Here is a 19,239-nt window from a genome sequence, read left to right as displayed (position 1 = left end):
ACTGACAGTTTAATGCCCTCATGGTAAGGTGGCTGATGTGTATACCTTTTTCCCCCACCTTTCTAAAGCCCTGGAATCTCTCTCTGAAGGTAATGGATTTTTGGCAGTGGAGGCCTTAATTCCCTTGGAACCCTGTGAAATAGTTTCTGGGTCAGCCGCATGGCTTTTGTATAGGAATTGGCGACTGGAGCTGGAGGTAAAGAATCTGGGTTAAGGCTGGCCTCTGAATACACATCATCTAGTATGTCTAAGACAGGAGGTATAGCCAGAGGCCTGTGCTGAGGGAGCAAGAGGAAATCCCTGAGCCTTTTATTGGAGTCTGAGCACTCTTGGCCTTCCCATTGGAAATGTTCCCTCAAGGTATGCAAGGTTTCCCCAAAAGAGTAATCCTCAAGGGGGGGAGACAGAGGGAATGGACTCCTCTGCATCAGAATCTTCAAAAGGGGAGTATGAATGTTCCTGGTCCTCAGAATGTTCTGAAGTAATGGAGGCCTGGTCCGAGGAAGGGTATTCTTCCTCCACTCTGGGCCTTTTGTCCGAGGGGGGGTTGAGAACCCCTGATAAGAGTGATCAAATCCTCAGCCATTTTGAGCATCTGCTTTTTAGGCATGGGGCCTTGAGAGGGGCCCTGTGGAGCTTGTCTTTTAGTATGCATGGCTGCTTTAGATTTAGTGAAAGCCTCAATGGAAAAAGAAGAAGAAGGCCTGAAGACACCTTGAGAGGTGGCAGGCCCGTCTAAACTCTGAGTTTCCCCGCCAAGAGTGGCTTCGGTATCTGTAGTCGGGGTGTGGGCCGAAGAGCCTGCGACCTCGGGCACAGAAGACACCGCTAATGAAGTGTCATCGGTAGTCAGGGGCTGTGTAGGTGCCTCGCTGAGAACCGGAGCACCTGTAGTCGGCTTTAGCGTGGTGTCGGTAGAAGTCGCGGACCTCGGATGTCGGTCCTTATCTTTGCGTCTTTTACTCAAAACTGGAGTCGGAGTATCCGACGACATAATGTAATTAAACTTTTTGCCAAAATTCTGTTGGGCGAACTCAGCCTGACGTTTAATAGTGCATCTATTGAATGTAGCACAAAAGCGACAAGCCAAGACGTCGTGGTCTGGGCCTAAGCAAGGAATGCAGAGGGAATGGAAATCCTCATGCGGTACTTGCTTCCCACATGAAATGCAATTATTAACTTTGTCTGACATCGGTCTGAGGCAAGAAAAGTTTCCCCAACGGGGTACTTAGCTTTCAAGAAGTCTTCGGTTGAATAATATTCGTAATCTCAGGAGCTGGCTGGCCGACCGGCACTTGCGAACTGCTTCTGCTTCGGGCACCGCGCGGCAAGAAAGACTGAAGAAAATGGCGTTGGCTGGTTCTTTTATGCCCCTGTCGCACTGACGTCAGGGAAGAAGCGATGACATCCGACGCCAGACCTAGACTTTGGAATTCGGCCAACCGAGGACCCGCCTGACGGCAGGTAAACCCATCTGTTATGACTGCAGCTGTATGCACGATGAACATCATTCCATTCCCCAAGATATCCCAGCCATCACTGAAACATGGCTTAAATCCAATATGAAAGATACAGAAATACTACCTCCAGGCCATATCATTATGAAGACTGACAGACTCCACAAAAAAAGGAGACGCCCAGCTCCTGTAAATTTATCCCCAAATTTCACTCAGCCAAAATACTCATGACTATTTTAAAGCTAAACTCTTAAAAAAAAAAAAAAAAAAAAAACACCTGTATTTATTGTAATTTACACCCCGCCCCCCTTGGCAACAACATACCCATACTCGAACAATTTCTCTCCTGGGTATCTAGTCCGTCACCCTGCATAAATCTATTGGGTCTGACTCAACTAAGTACAACACCTACTAGAAACAACACAAGTAATAAGGGCACAATTCTTAATTGGATTTTAGTCTCAGACCCCAGTAAATATACTATCAGAGCAACCTATCCTAACCCCTAAGTGACTATCTCCCTGCATGTACACACAGACTTACCACTCATCAGCCTAATACCCACCAACTTAAACCAACCAGGAATCTTACAAAATTTGACAAGGATTTATTTAACAGTATCCTAAGATCTTCAACAGGTCTATACTAAAAACTCTCCCATTAGATGATGCACTTACAACTTTTAATACATTTTTTTAAACACTCTAAATAACCTTGCACCTCTGCATATAAAAAGAGTAAAAGCAAAACACTTCCCCTGGCTATCTACCCTCACCAAAAACATTATACATACCAGAGACAAGGCTTGGAGGGAGAGGCTAAATAAAAAAAAATCTTTTAGCGATACAGAGAATTTAGTAATCAAGCTAAAAAACAAATATACAAAGATAAGAAACAATAGTATGACCAACTAAACCTTAATCATAAAAATAATTCAAACAAAATGTTGGTCCTCTATTCACACATTACTCAATCCTGATTCAAAAACAGACCCATACCCCTCTCATACCTGCTCCCCCCTCGAAATAGTCACTACATTTAATAAATACTTTAGAGAGAGCATTGCTGCCTTCACCAACAGCACATCACCCTCCACTACATCTATAAAATATTACCAACAGCCTGTAGATCAGTATGTATGTATACCTTTAAGAAGCTTTCCTTGGGCTTGCACATGTGTATTAATACTGAGCCCATGCAAGCCAGACTGCCATTTTGTAGAGAGCTGTTGAGATGCAAGCATGCATGTATCTAATGGTTTGTCAGTTAATCGGTTCATTTATATTTTACGTTGCTGTTATCCATCCTGATGTGTTCCTATATAATAAAGCATATAAACAAACTACCCCACCTGTTCGTCTTGAATCATAACATAGGATGAGCAACATGGTGTCAGAATGGGATCCACACAAGACCAAGAGGCACTCAGTTAAATGTTGGAGGAATATAGAGAAGTGAATCATCCCTAGGCTACATACAATTCGCAAAACAGGTAAGAAACAAATTCCAGGTACTAAAACTTGCTTAAATGATTTCTTACTGAAAGAATATAAAACAAAGCACTCAGAATGCTCAAAATTAATTTTTAGTTAAAAGCAATGTCAGAAACTACGACATATTGATAAAAATGCTAGAAATAGTCACGAAAATGTTTGAAACAATGTCCGAATCGCATAAAATGTATAAAATAAAGAAAACGACCGCATTTTTTCACTATGTGCTACATTTTCGCATTAACTAAAGCTATTCAAGATATCCAAAATATACTAAGTGTTTGGAAGTTTGTGCAGTATTACAGTACAGTTATTTTGCAAAATACAGTCATTTCAAAGCATACTTCGTAAAGTACAGTATTTCAAAGCGTTTACTGCGCATTTGAATGTTATCACAAGTACCTGGTGTGTGTACTTGTTTGTATATAATTACAAGACCCATATTTGCAATGTGTTTAAGCATACTTTGTTGGCATGGCTTAAGGATTTTGAAAACCAGTTCCATTTGTATTTGACAACAATATTGGAGAGTGTTTGAGCAAGTGTACAATATTTTCATACAAGCTGCATTTCCTGACAAAGATGCACATATAAAGGCATTTATGCTGCTTAATGTGGCTGGTTCAGAAGCCATAGAAAGAAAGCGTTCATTTGTGTATGCACCTGCTGTGTTTGCAGAGGAGGAGGAAAACTGCCATATAGTGGTACCAGCTGAATCAAGGGAAGACCTAGAGTGCTTAAAACGTAAATGTAGAGAAATGTGTAACCCCCAAATGAATACTACAATGGAAAGGCACTTAATTTACACAAGGGATCAAAAGCCTGGGGAAACTTTTGCAGAATATACAACTGACTTGAGAAACAGTGCTAAAATGTGCAGATTTGGTAATTTAAGGGATGAGTTGATAAAAGACAGACGTGTGTGGTATTAAAGATGATAGGTTCATAGGTTCATAGGTTTATACTAGGCTATCTGCCCTAAGGCATTTATAAGCCTAGCCCAAATTATTGTGGCTTACGCCACCCCTTATATGAAAAAATACTGTGCCCATTAGTTTGTTGTGCCTCTGTCCAGCAGTGACCCAGAGATGATTCCCGGGGTAAACCTACGATCTCCCATCCACAGGTCTAGATTTCTCTTGAACAGAGTCAGCGAGGTGCTCTGTCTCACATGGACCGGGATTTTATTCCACAGCATAGGGAGTCTCTGAGTGATAAATCTATCCCTCCAGCACGTCCTATTTATATCCGTGCTAAGGTTTAAGTCGCTTGCTCTAGTGGTTTTGGTGGATTTGGATTTTTTGAGGTGGAGCATGTCCATTAATTCCGGGTTGGACATGGCCTTGTATGTCAGGCACATGTCACCTCTGAGCAGACGGTATGCGACTGAATAGAGCTGGAGTTTCTTCAATCTGGCAGCATATGACAGATTTTGGAGTCCCTTTATCCTTTTGGTGAGGAACTTTTGGGGTCTCTCCAATTGCTGCAGATGTCGGGTGAGATACATCCCGAATGGGGCATTGTACTCTATCATTGGTCTGATAAGTGAAGAGTACAGGGGAACAATGACCTCACTAGATCTGGATGTGAATCCCTTCATGATCAGGTGGGCAATGTAGAAGGTCTTTCTAACCACTTTAGCAATGTGAGTGTCAAAGAAAGGCCACTGTCAACCTGGGTCCCCAGGTCCCTGATAACCTCTTCTGTGCTTAGTGGATTGCCACCTATATGGTAGCTTGGGGTTACCTTGTTTTTCCCGAAGGGTATGACTATACATTTTTGGCGTTTAACTTCAGGCCATGGCTCTGGCACCAGCTATCTGTTTCCGTGAGTCCCTTCTGAAGGATAACAGTGTCCGATGCACTTTCCACTATGGCCCAGTTTGCAGTCATCTGCAAACTTTGTCAGCCAAAGTCCTCCCATGTTGGCCTGTACTTCTGAGAAGTAGATGCCAAACAATAGGGGCCAAGGACCGAGCCCTGTGGGACACCACTTGTGACCGGCTTGGAGTCTGACACAGCGCCAGCAACTCTAACCCTGTGGGTTCTGTCCTTAAGCCAGTTTGCAACCCATCTTGTGACATATGGGTTTACATTTAAGCTGGTAAGTTTTTCTACAATACCCGAGTGGGGTATTGTGTCGAAGCCTTTGCAAGGTCAAGGTAGGCTGTATGGACTGCCTTTCCCTCATCAATGGCCTTGGTGACTATTTCAAGAAGTCGACCAAGTTCAAAAGGCATGATCTTCCCTTGACAAAGCCAAACTGGGTCGGGTCCAATGTCTGCAAGTCCCTATATCTTTGTTTATGAGCTCCATTATGATCCTCTCCATAGCTTTGCAGACTAGACTTGTTAAGCTTATGGGCGGTAATTACCAGGGTCCGTGAGCGCCACCTTTGTGGAGTGGGACCACAGTTGCCGTCACGCCACTCCTTGGGCACGTATCCTGTGGTAAGGCTGAGATTAAACAGCTGCCTTATGTGCGGGTTTAATTCCTCATTTAGCTCGTGTAGCACACAGCCGGGGACACCATCCGGTCCCATTGTTGCTGTGTTTTAAGCTTTAGTGAGAGCAACTTTCACCTGCGCATTTGAGATGTCCGGGAGGCTACACTCGGCTGGGATAGTTATCTCTCCTTTAGGGGAGAGGGGTGAAGTTTGCACTGAACCTGTCTGCCAGTATGTTGGCAATGTCTGTGGGTTCAGTGATTTTTGTATCATTTTGGACTAATTCTGAGCATATCTGTGAGTTTCCACCCAGGTTCCTAACATAGCTGAAAAAGGCCTTATGATTGTCCTTTGAATCCATGGCAATTTTTCTCTCAAAATTGGCCTTAGTTGATTTTATGAGTGCTCGTAATTTTTACTAATAATGATCAGGGGTGACTTCCCTTTTATGGATTTTGTTCTATCATGTAATAGCTTTCTCCTCTTATTGTAAAGTTTGTTAATGGCTGGGGTCCACCAGACTGGACGTTTGCCCTTTGTGGAAAGAGTCTTGGTTTTATTTGGGATTGCCTGATCCATGCAGTCCTGGAGGTGTTCATAGAAGGCATTTGTAAGGGCTTCCAGAGCTTGGGTTGTGGTTTCCTCTGACTCAGGGGCCTTGAAGGATACCACACCAGTCTTGAGTAGTGTGAAGTTTGCTTTAGAGAAGTTTTTCACTATGGTCTTTTTGTTTGGGGTGGGGCGGATGTGGATTTCCAGTGAGATTAGTTTATGATCAGATCTCACCAATGAGGGATATACTTCCGGTGTGGAGCATTTTGTCCCCATGTTTGTGACAATGAGATCTAGTATATTTTCTCCTCTCGTGGGAACAGTGACTAGCTGTTCCATGGCATTTGAATTTATGAACTCCAGGAACCGTTGGGCTAGAAAGTTAGGGCTTGAGTAATGTTCCCAGTCTATATTCGGTAGTTGAAGTCACCCAATATGATGGTGTTTGGAGATACATTTATACCCTCCAGTGTCTTCAGGAAGGCTGTGTGGGGTTCCTGAGTTTGAGAGGGTGGCCTGTAGCATGCTACAATTTGTAGAGCAGTTTTGCCTATTGTTAGTTGCACCTGGATGGTTTCCGAAGCTTCATGCGTTGCCACCAACCTGGAGGTGTGAGTATCCTTTATGAATATGGATACACCCCCTCCTTTTGTGGAGTGGTCCGGGTTTTGGGGCCGGAACGCATGATATGAGGTAAAACCTAATAGTGCCGGGGTGCTCTCAGGAGCCTTGAACCAGGTTTCAGTTACAGCACAGACATCGATGTTCTCCATACTGAGAAGGGCCTCGAGTGCGTGCATTTTGAGATGTGAGAAAGATTTTGCTTCGTGACAGTGATTTAACTTTGAATAAGGCCATTGACATTTATCAGATATATGAGCTCACAATGAGTGCACAAGTATGCTTAGAAATGAGAAATGCATCCTTCCAGTATCTTCTAGTGCTAATGTTGACAGTATGCAGCATGTGGTTAAAAGAAATAGGCCCAAGCACAAGGCAGCAAATGTGAAAGCTGCAACAGTCCCTGGTAAACCCCATAGCTTTCTAGCAAATTCCAGAGCATGCACAGTCTCAGGGAAGCACAAATGTGAGTCAGCAAACTCAAAGCATGTGCCCTCACCTAGCCTCATAGTCAGCTGTCATAACTGTGGTGGCAATCATGTGTCTAAAGGAGAAAATTGCTTAGCTTTTGGTTAGCAATGCCACAGATGTAAAAAGTGGGATCATTTCCAAAGATTCTGTAAATCAAAAGAGGCTCTTTCTTTTATTAAAAGAGAACATTCAAGGAGACAAGTTGATCAATTAGAAAGTGGTGACCCTATTTTTATGTTGATGGTGTGTCTGTGCTTAATGAAACAATCAATGTAGTGGACTTATGGGCAAAGAACAAATTATTTTGTACTGTTCAGATAAATGGGAGACCCACAGTGCTCAAAGTTGGCACGTGTTCAAAGTGCAATGTTATGTCAGCAGAAACATTTGCTACAATATGTGCTGGTGAGAAGCCTGATTGGGCAGAGCGTGTGCAGCTTGTTGCTTATGGTGGTGAAGAAATTCAAACCGAGGGCTCAGTAGTATTTTCATATTACTCTACTGGGAACAGCTATTACTTGCAATTTTACATAGTCAAAAGGCATGTACAATTATTAGAGCTCAGAGACTGTTTGAAAATGGGACTACTTTCATTTAATAAGGACACCCATGTAAGCTTAAAAAGACCACTGTTCTACTTTTACTCACTCTATTTTCACTACCTATACTAATCTATTCAAAGACAAGCTAGGCAAACTTCCAGTTGTGTACTCCATGAAGTTAGACCCTGAAGTCAGGCCAGTTGTCAGGCCAGCCCGGAAAGTTCCAGTAGCTATGCAGAACAGAGTCAAGGCCAAGCTAGATAAAATGGTGCAGCAAGGTATGATTTGTCCAGTTGATGAACCAACAGAATGGGTATCTTCCATGGTTGTAGCTCATAAGAAAAGCTCAGATGATATCAGAATATGCATTGATCCAAGAGATTTGAACAAAGCACTGAAAATACCTCATCATCCAATGCGTACAGTCGAAGAAGTCGCTGCTCTTATGCCAAATGCCACTGCTTTTTCTGTTTTGGATGCAGAGTTCATTTTGGCAAATTTTGCTTGACTGAAAATCCTCATTGCTAACTACTTTCAGTACTCCTTTTGGCAACTACAGATTTTTGAGATTGCCATTTGAGATCAATTCTGCCACTAAAGTCTTCCAGCGTGCCATGGACCAATTTTTTTCTGGTTATCTGTGTGCTATTACAGTAGATGATATTCTAGTAGGAGGTAATGGTGAAGCCTAGCATGACAAAAACTTCAAGAAAGCTCTGGAAAAGCATGTGAAGTGAATCTTAAGCTGAAAACACAGAAGTGCATTCAGGCTACGAGATGTTACTTATGTTGGTCATTTATTTACCAGTTCAGGCTTATGACCAGATCCTTCCAAGCAAACAGCAATTTTTGAGATGCCAGGTCCAGACAATGTTCAAGCCTTATATTTTCTTGGCATGGTTAACTATCTAGACAAGTTCATTCCATACTTGAGCCAACTTTCAACACTGCTCAGAGAGTTGACATGCAAAGATGTATCCTGGTCCTGGTTAGAACAACACCAGAGAGCATTTGATATCCTGAAACAGAGAACTGCCAGTCCACCAACTCTCAGATACTATGATGTTCACAAACCAGTTCCTGTGATGCTTCGAAGTTTGGTCTTGGTGCAGTCATTCTTCAAGAGGGTAGACAAGTAGCTTATGAGTCAAGAACTCTAACTCAAACTGAGATGCAGTATGCGCAGACAGAGAAAGAGCTCTTGGAAATTGTGTTTGCATGTTCGAAATTCCTTGATTACATTTATGGCCACCCAATTCAAATCGAAACAAACCACCAACCTCTACTATTTTGAGAAAGCCTATGCATACAGCTGCTGCCAAATTCCAATGCATGATGTTGACATTGCAAAAGTATAATTTCAATCTTGTCTACACAAAAGGCAAACTTCTTTATCTTCCTGATACTTTATCCATCGCCCATAAATACCACTGAACAGCATGAACATGATAAACTTGATTTTGAAGTCATAAAAGTGAGAAATTTTTCTTTTACACGTCTTGATGAGCTTAGAAGTCACACAGCCTCAGATCCAATTCTTCAGAAGCTCACCAACTTTATCAGTCAAGGATGGCCTTCAAAACAATCTTGTTTACCAGTAGAAGTGCAACCATATTTTCCTTACAGAGATGAGACTTTGTTTGACAAAGGTATCATCATGAAAGGTCCAAAAGTGATTGTTCCAAAATCTTTGAAAGAAGAGTATATTACCATCTTGCATTTTGGCCACCCAGGAACGGATTCTAACAAAAGAAGGGCGAGAGGACTAGTATTTTAGCCTTCTATATCAGAGGATATTGAGAGAGTACTTTCATCTTATTCTGTATGTAATAGTACTAAGCCTCATCAACAGAAAGAACCACTTCAGCTAAACCAGATTCCTGAAATACCTTAGTCAACAGTAGCTACAGATATTTTTGAATGGAATGGCTAGCATTACTTGGTGTAAGTAGACTTATTCAAATTGGTTCGAGATTGACCTACTTCCTAATCTGTCGTCCAGTACTGTCAATACTAAGTTGAAGCATCATTTTGCAGTCCATGGTAGTCCGCACAAAGTTACTTCTGATAATGGCACATAGTTTACAAGCCAGCAGTTCAAGAGATTTGCTGAAGAGTGGCACTTTATTTGTGTTTCAAGTAGCCCTGAGTACCCATAGTCAACTGGTTTGGTAGAATGTGCAGTTCAAAGTGTGAAACGGTTATTAGAGAAGTCGAAACGAGACAATAGCAATGTTTTTCTGAAATATTCCTTGTACTAAACATCTTGGTTCACCTGCACAAAGGTTTTTGCTGAGTCACACCAGAACCACACTACCAATTAGTATCAGTCTGTTGGTTCCCTATGTTAAGAGCAACAAAGCAGTGACAGCTCAACTTATGAAAAAGCATTTGTCCCAGAAATCCTATTATGACAAGTCCAGCAAATCGCTCAATCCATTATGAGAAGGGGAAATCGTGAGGATGAAGACATCAAAAAGTTTTGAATGGATTGGAGTCATAAAAAGTGTATGTCCAGAGCCGAGATCGTACATTGTGGAATCACAAGTAGTAGAATTTAGATGGAATTGGAAAGATTCAGTACTGATGTCAGAGCCTATATTGCAGCATCTTGTCTGTGAAAAAGAGAGTCGAGATCTCAGAGTGAGTAATCCAGTGTTCCAGTTCCAGAGGACATTCCAGCAAATATCTCTGTTCCTGAGAAGATTCCCAAAACTCATGAAACAGATTGTTCTCCAATGACCCTCCCTGTTGCCAAACCCAGTCCTATTTGCTATATCACTAGATTAGGTCACATTTTCAGACCATGTTCAAGATACACGGCAACTTGGACATGAAAGTTGTGTTTATTTCTTAGTGTGTGTATAACTGCATGTCTTTTTTCAGATGTCATTTTATTCTAGGCAATACACTAAACAGGGAGGATGTAGATCAGTATGTTTGTATACCTTTAAGAAGCTTTCCATGGGCTTGCACGTGTATAAATACTGAGCACGTGCGAGCCAGACTGCCATTTTGTAGAGAAGATGTAAGCATGTATATATGTAATGGTCCATCAGTTAATCAGTTCGTTTATATTTTATGTTGCTGTTATCCATCCTGATGTGTGTTTATATGCTTTACTATATAGAAAAACTACCCCCGCCTGTTCGTCTTGAATCATAACATGGGATGAGTAACACTGTCCCCTCCACCACCACATTAACCTCTGAACAATACGAATGCAAACAATCCTTAGCCAAAAATGGTAGCAACGTCACCTTAAAACCTATAACAATATCTACTAAAAAAACTGCTACTTAAACTTAAGCCTTGTTCCATAGCTGCCGACAACCTCTCACGTGAAAACCTCAACATGACAGTAAAGTCATATCTTACCCAGTAGTTATCTTAAATTAATAGATCCATACAGGAATCATATGTCTCAGCCACATGGAAAAGATACAGAAGTTATGTAATTACCATAGCGTTCCATCTGTGTTGTCCATTTTCATTCTTCCTCAACTGTTGGGTTCGGATCCGATTCTCAGATCTGACTTGATTATTACTTTAGCTCATGGCCATCAAAAAGCTCTCAAACTCCTCCTTTATCCATAATGCACCAACCCCTAACATACCCCAGAACTTGTTTGCAGGTTTACATAAAGTAGAAAGTACGAACATAAAATTCCTGACAGAAGAAACCATACCTGGAACTCAACATGAGGGACAGTGGTGTCCTCATAAGCTCTTGTTCTTTCAGAAATAAATTGTGAAAAAGGTTGGGGGTTGGAAGTTGAGGAAGAATGAAAATAGACAACACAGATGGAACGTTATGGTAAGTACATAACTTCTTTATCTGATGTTGTCAACTTTCATTCTATCCTTAACTGTTGGGACAGAATCCCTAGCTACCCAAAATCCCAAATGGACTCCAAGGAAGGATATTCCTTAACACAGTTGAGCCAAAGGCTGCTCTTCCCCTCAAGACCAGATCCAGTTTGCAATGAGTAATAAAGGCATGAGGATTGGTCCAAGTTGTAGCCACACATATGTCGTTCATGAAGCCTTAGACAGAAACACCGAAGAAGTCTCCATGCACCTAGCTGAATGGGCTCTCAAAGGTCTTGGTAAAGACAGACCTAATTTGTTGTAGACAAATGATATGTAATCCATCAGCCATCTGATTAAATTTATCTTTGCAACTGATCTGCTCAATTTAGAATCTGCAAAGGAGACAAATAATTGATATGTCTTCCTAATTTCTTTTGTTCTACATAAGTAAGTAGAAATGCAATTGTGAAAGACTGACAGATTAATGGACTGGTTGATAATAGATTCTGACACTACCTTAGGAAGGAAAGAAGCATTGGTAAGTAATGTTACTCTATCCCTATGAAAAATCAAGTATGGAAGTTTAGAGGACAATGCTTGAAATTCTGAAATTCTTCTAGTAATGGCTATTAGAAAAATAGTCTTCCAGGTCAGGAATTTAAGATCACATTTTGCTGCTAGTTCAAAGGGGTAATGAATTAAGGCCTGCAGTACCAAATTTAAATCCCATGGTGGAGTAGGATCTTTATAGGGAGGTCTCGGCAGGACAGTGACTCTCAAAAAACATAGAAAGCTTAGATGAAGCCAAGGAAGAATTCTCAAATCCAATATGAAAGTTAGAGATTGCTGCTAACTGAACTCTAATTGTTGAGGAGCTAGCTCCCTCATTAAAAATCATTGCCAAAAATTCAAGAACACTTTGTACAGGAGCTGAGAGGGGGTCAATGTGTTTCTGATGTGCACAAAAAAAAAAAAAAAAAAAACTTTTCCATTTACTTTGGTAAAGTTTTCTTGTAGAAGCCTTAAGGGACGATAAAAGTATACGATGGACAGGGGAGGAAAGCATTGGATGTCTGATTATTAAAGGAACTGGAGATGCCACGCTGTTAGCTTGAGGTTTGAGATATCCAGGTGAATCATGCCTGTCGAGTAAGACAGAAGGTCTGGAATCGGATCCAAGGGGGGTAAAGTAGATGAGGCCAAAGGAAGGGAAACCAAATCTGATGAGGCTGGTAAAGTGCAATGAGAATGACTTTACTCTTTGACCAGGCAGCTTTCTGCAGAAATTTAAGAATTAGAGGAGTTGGGGGGTAGGCAAAGAGGAGACCACGGAGCCAATCGTGGAGTAGAGCATTCCTTGACTCCTCTGTGATTCCCCCCGGTGAGGGGATCTGGGCAAAGAATCTGCCGCACTTGTTGTGTAAGGGAGATGCAAAAAGATTGCAGCAAGGCTGGCCCCACTGACAGAAAATCATTTTTGCCTCTTATGTTGAGAGACAACTTGTGAGGTAGTAGAATGGGCCTGCTCAATTTGCCTGCCATCACACTGGACTTGCCCAGAAGGTGCATCACTATTAGAAAGTGGTTGGAAGAGATCATCCATTGCCACATTCTGAGGGCTTCTCGACACAAAGGAAAAGACCTGGTTCCCCCTTGTTTGCTGATGTATAAAACCAAGGACTTGTTGTCCATCATAAAACCAACTGTCCTGAAAGGCAAAAAATCTTGGAAGGCCTGCAACGCTAACGGAACCACTCTTATTTCCAGGACATTGATATGCATATTGGCCTCTTCAGGGGAGCCAGGGCCTGGACTGTTTTCCCCATAAATGCCCCTTTGACTTTTTTTTCTAGCAGATTTTGTATACCTAATGCTGTTGCTTTCCTCTGACTTGGTGAAACATTGGGAAATTTGCATATAGATGGAGGTGGAAGGGAAAAGGGAATTATATAACCTCTGGATATGATCCTCTGTAGCCATGTATCTCTTGTGATCTCTAGCCATGTTCTCTGGTGCAGGGATAATCGACACCTGAACGCTTTCAGATGGGGACAGTCAGGCCTCCTTTCAGGAGCACTGGTAGGGTCTATCAGAGAAGGAATCTCTGGAACCCTGGTTCTGCGGGCCTCCTCTGCTGCATGGGTGTCGTCATCCATTCAAGTTCCCCCCTCTGCCCTTGGTGGAACTATCTCCACGTGGATCTTGGAAAGGACCCTGGGACTTTTTGAACCACACTTTGGGACCTTTAGAAAAGGATCACTGAGGAGTCGAAAAATATACACCCACTGCCAAGAGGGTCTTTCCAGCTTTCTCACACCTGGAGAGTGTGTCGTTAACTTTAGACCCAAACAACAAATGGATGTCAAAGCATGCATTCATGAATGAGGACTTGAAGGGCTCCACAAAATCAAACAAGTCCATCCAGACATGCCTCCTGATGGAAATGCCTGAACCCGCTGCCCTTGAGCTACCTTCAGCTGCATGTGAAATAAGCCTCATGAACAAATTAGAAACAGACTGTAAGGTGGCCAACGTGAGGCCACCAAAGTTTGGGTCTAGGCAGAAGTGGTCTCAGAAAGCGAACCTGATAGTTCCTTTATTAAGTCCCTTTTTAATCTTGCAAAGTGTGGCAGGTAGTTTAGCAATCTGAGGGCAAAGGTCACTGAAGTATACATATGCTTCCCAAATCTTTACAAACACCTTAGACTCTCTGTTAGGGGGATGGACAGAGGAACTCTGTTCAGCACGTTCCTTCTTGGTGGCCACCGCCATGACCACAGCATCTACAGGCACTCCTTTGCATTAGAATTCTCTACCTACAGGTGAAGCCAGAATCCAATCTGGTCTTTTGGAGATTGGCTCAACTAAACCAGGCTCCTTCCATGCCTGCCTAGAGATCAAGTCAATGAGCTCATCAGTAACCCAGGTGGTATTCAGGCCAGCTCCAAAAGCCTCCAGGAATACCAATTTCCCTGGAGAAGGGTTATCAGAGGACCAACTACCCCTCTGCTTAAGGATCTCAAGGATTTCTCCAAATGAACATCTTCAGATGGTGATCTTGGGGACCCTTCCTCTTCATCAAAATCAGTATCTTTGGTGATGGACTCCTGAGGGGAGTCCAAGTGCCTCCTTTTGCACTTCCTCTTCCTAGGGGACATCCTCTGCAGGATGCTCCTGTGAGGTGTCGGAAGAGATTGTAATACCCTGCTGGGTAGACAGCAGACCTTGACCTGGCTGTCCCTATGGTGTAGAATGATGTGGCTCAAGGCGCAGAGACATCTATGATCCAGAGGGAAGATCCATGAGAAGAGAGACTGTCCGTCTTGCCAATGCAAAGAAAACTCTCTCAACCACCTCAAAGGCAGTACATCCCAGGGAGAAAGCAGCCAGTAGAACTGAGAAGCCATGCTTCCAACCCATCAGCTTCATCTGCCCCAATGGCAATCCACCCAAGGTGGAGGTCAGAGCCAAGCTGTCCAGTGCCAAGGCTCCAAGGGGCAAACACAGCTCTGACAACTTCTGAGTCGACTCCAAAACTTCAGATCCAACAAGGACGCTATGGCTCCGAAACAGTCAGAGCCGGCGCACTCGGAGACTTCCTCAGACCTAAAGATATAAATATCTTTGGACCTAATCCTGACAGTCCTGTCATACTTGGATCCAGGGACTCTGAGGCAGATGGATGGAATGAAGAAGGACCCAAGAGAGGTGAAGTAGTGCGAACTAGGGCTTCCTGACCCAAAGGGGTAGGAGCTGGGAGAACTCCCATCTGTAATTGCACTAAGAGAAATCTCATCATTCTGTCCTCTTCAGCTTCATTCAGACTTCTGGAAGAATGACAGGAAGCTAAGGATGGGGACTTAGGAGTACCAGTGTTCCATAAAAGGAGAAGGTGCTCTGGAAGGTACCAGATCAATACTGGGTGAGTATCTAGTTCTTGATAAAGGTCTCGGATCCAAAGAGCTTGGGTCAGAGGAACTTGTTGTCAGATCCGAGGCTAAAATAATAGAAGTAGCCTTCGGATCCAATTTATGTTTTTTCTTTGGTGGCTCTGTGGATAAAGGACTCAAGGATCCGGAAGGTTTAAGAGACTTAGTGGAAGGCTCCTCAGTTTTTTACTTGGAGGGTTGAGCTCCAGCAATAGCCTCAGAGAAAGATGTAGGGAGTAACCCTTTAAAAATAAATTTATTTTTCTGGTCCACAGTGGGACATGGATTAATGTTTTTACATATCTGACCGTCTACTTGTAGATGATCTTAGCCCAAACAACAAAAGCATAACGAATGAGCATCGGACAAGGGCAATTTTTTGCCTGCAATTTTGGCACTTCTTAAGACCAGAAGGACCTTTCTCTGACATCTTAAACTACAAAATACAAAAAAAAAGTCATTTTTAATAGAAAAGGGAAAGAAGTATCAATGACGGTACAAAAAGAGTTACACCAAACACATGTAAAGTCAGGAAAAATGAACAACTACCAACAATGTTAAAAAAGAACTACACTAAGTGTAAGAAGAGGGAGGATTTATAAAAAAGAATAGAATAAACTATTACAGACAAATAGAAAATTGAAAAAAAAAACGTATTTTATGCATTTGCTCAAAGCTGAAGGAGACCACATCTAATTGTGAAAATGGTAAACAAGATCTGGGGTATGTTAGGGGTTGGTGCATTGTGGGTAAGGGAGGAGTTTGAGAGCTTTTTGGTGGCCACAAGCTAAAATAATGGCCAAGTCGGACCTTTGGGTTGGGAGGGTGGCCTAATGGTGTTTGCCATACAAACTCAAGGTGCAGGGTTTGAGTCTCACAAGGGATAATTGGCTAGGCTTAAAAAATGGCTCGCAAGGGCAGTTAGCCTAGTACTAACCTATGAAACCTATGAACCTATGAACCCAACAGCTGAGGACAGAATGAAAACTGACAACATCAAATCATATGTTATCCCACTGTACAAGGGAGAAAACTCTAGTGAAGTCTGTAACATCCATCCCATTGCAATTCTCTTCCCTCTCTCAAAAATCCTAGAAAAACGTATCCACGCTCAACTTCTTCAGCATCGCCCCTCAGAACAGCTCTTAACCAGTACTCAACATGGGTTCCACCCTGGCCATATTACATATTATCCTTTTTAGGCAATATAAACAAGAAAAGGGACCCTGGCAAACCTGTCTCTTCCATATTTCTAGATCTGTCCAAAGCCTTTTCTCACAAAGTAAATACCTCCAACAACTGCTCCAAGTCAGCCTATCCCCTCCTTCACTTCAATGGTATAAAAGCTACCTATCTGACAGACAGCAAACTGTTAGATAGCATAGCGACATACTTTCTCTCCTTTACTTCCCCATTACCACTGGGTATACCTCAAGGTTCAATTATTGATCCACTTCTCTTTAACATTTTCATTAATGACCTCTATACTTTTTCTAGGCAAGCACCACTTATACAGTAATGGTACATCTTCTTGAACTCACACAAGAAGCCTTCATCTCTGTTGATAACTGGCTTCACAATGTTCAATTATTACTTAACCCCAAAAAAACAAAACTACTCATATTCCTCCCCAAAGCACGCCTGAAGAGCAAATCCAGCTTCAAAATATTCTCACTTAACAATGCAGAGATAGAAATTGTATCCCACACAACATTGTTTGGTGTGACAATTTTTTACAACCTCAGATTTGAACTCCACATTCAGAATTAAAAAAAAAATCACCAGAAACTTGGCATGCTTTATACATATAAAACTTGTTTTACTAACTGTACTAAAACCACCTTAACAACCACTTACCTCCTTCATTCACTCATATTTTGCTAGCAAAAGGTTCTGTTCTGTTCACTTTAAAAATTTTGTAAGCTTTATTACTTTAAAGAAATGTACAAAGTAACTAGGTAACCATTTAAAATGCTGCGACTTGGCAAAATGTGAAGACAAAATGACCATACATTCAGACTTGCATACATTAAGTCTGAGACTGCCATTTCTAGCAATATTCCCTTTTCTCCAAGGGATGGCAATTTCAGACTTGATATATGTAAATTGGGGGGGTAGCCCACACTAGGAAGCAGCAGGGGCCTTTGCCACCCTACAAAAAACAACTTTAAAGGAGAAGACTGATGTTTGATATTCATTATTCTGCTGCATTTTCAGCCTTTTTTCAGTGTTGTGGGACTCTGTATTGTTAGTCCTTTTCAACATGGAGCCATTGTTTTGTTGCTGAAATGAAGCATATTTCTGTGTGCTTTGAATCAGCTTGGGACCTCAATAAAAAAGTATTTTACTATATTAACATTAGACTGCTTTGCTCAAAATGCATCCAAATAGTGTGTGTGTGTATGTGTGGGTGTGGAACTACACGCACATACCAACCCACCACCACACCATACACGTACACACATATAATACCACATTTTCTTTTTTATAATACCACATTTTCTTTTTTATATTCTTTTTCTTAAATATTCTTACCTGGACAGAGTTACACAAGTACCTTGTTTCAAACTCCTCGTTCATGGTTATTACTCCTCTGACATTCTCCTTTTCATAAAGCTGCAAACAAAGAAATCAATGAAAACACAAACATAACCCAGAGAGCCTGCTACAGTAACAAAGAAAGTGTAATATAAACAGATTTCCCTAATGCCTAAATAATCGTCATTCATTGTCCAAGAAAATTTGCTTTTTCATTGAATTAGGTTAACAAAAGGAGAAACACTGGTGCAGTTTCCTCAACTACAGCAGCAGATGGTGGAATAACAGAACAGAGCTAACTAGTCTGCCATGCAGAATAGAATAAAACTAAAAGTTTAGATTTAGTATATGTATCTTAGAGGTTTCAGACTGAGAGAAATATACCAAATTATGAAGATATACCTTCCTGATTAAAATTTCTAAAGATAAGCAGTCTTGTGCAGAGCTATAGCTAAATGGATAGAATTCTCAACATTGTCCTAACCAATGCAAAGGGTGCTGCAGATGTACAGATTAAGACACCAGTAATTACGCCACTTTGTGGTTTAAAGTACAGAAAAGGGTCACAATAAAAACAATGGTATGAAATTATAGAAGAGCGGATTATGCTGTGCTTGGGGAAGTGGTCAAGGATGACGCAGTGAACACAAATCAAGAGTAATCAAGCTACTGTAATGGGTCAGGGATGCAGTACTCAAGTTATGAACAAGAGGGTCAGGAAGCGGCAAAAAACAAATGAGTCAAAGGGCAATGTGAGTGTATAGGAACGTGAGGCTAGCAATTAGGAAAAAAAATAAGAATAAAAGACGTGGCATTGAATGGCTCTAGAGGTAAGGGGGAGACAGCACAAGAAAGCTAGCTAGCTAGCATAACGGCAACAAGGTGGCAAGGGCAGAAAAGGCAAAAGCTGAAAGGGAGTTAGAAGAACGAATTAAGAAGGAATACAAGCTTTTTTTGTTTGTTTGTTTGTTTGTTCTACACAGAACTTGCCTAATGGCTGTCCTTCCTGTGTCTCATCAGCTTGTTTTTTTCTGTTCAGAGGTGACAACCAGGTATCCGCAGACTGGGTGAGAGCCATGCATCCTATTCGATCTTATCTGGGGGGTCTTATATGGCATTCATTCCCCTGAAGGGTGAGAGTCGGATATGAGACAGAGGGTTAGGTGCTGGTATTGCAGAGGTCTCCACCCAATCCTACCTAATCTCTCCCCAGCAGTAGACTGCAGACTCATGATGGGTGCCTACCTGGGAGAGACATGTGTGCTCCCATGCTTACCTCCCTCCCTGACTCAGCAGCAATCTCACCGCTTCAAAAGCATGACAGTGTCCAACCTTTTCCATTACCAATTAACTTAACCACCAACCTATTGTACCTGTC

At 41.9% G+C, this 19,239-nt stretch overlaps 1 protein-coding gene across 2 annotated transcripts in view; it reads right to left on the bottom strand.

Annotated features, from left to right (window-relative positions):
* PTPMT1 (protein tyrosine phosphatase mitochondrial 1) overlaps window positions 1-19,239 on the bottom strand; it is a 188,487-nt gene that overhangs the window by 146,609 nt on the left and 22,639 nt on the right. For both annotated transcript variants that reach the window (XM_044082736.1, XM_044082737.1), the window contains exon 2: window positions 17,859-17,939. In XM_044082736.1, coding sequence (XP_043938671.1) covers window positions 17,859-17,939 — 81 coding nt within the window. The remainder of the gene's footprint in view (window positions 1-17,858; window positions 17,940-19,239) is intronic.

Source organism: Protopterus annectens, chromosome 9.part0 (genome assembly GCF_019279795.1).
Source record: "Protopterus annectens isolate FY-2018-M chromosome 9.part0, PAN1.0, whole genome shotgun sequence".
NCBI lineage: Eukaryota > Metazoa > Chordata > Ceratodontiformes > Protopteridae > Protopterus > Protopterus annectens.
Note: the sequence above shows the minus strand (reverse complement) of the source record. Positions and strands in the feature narration are given on the sequence as shown.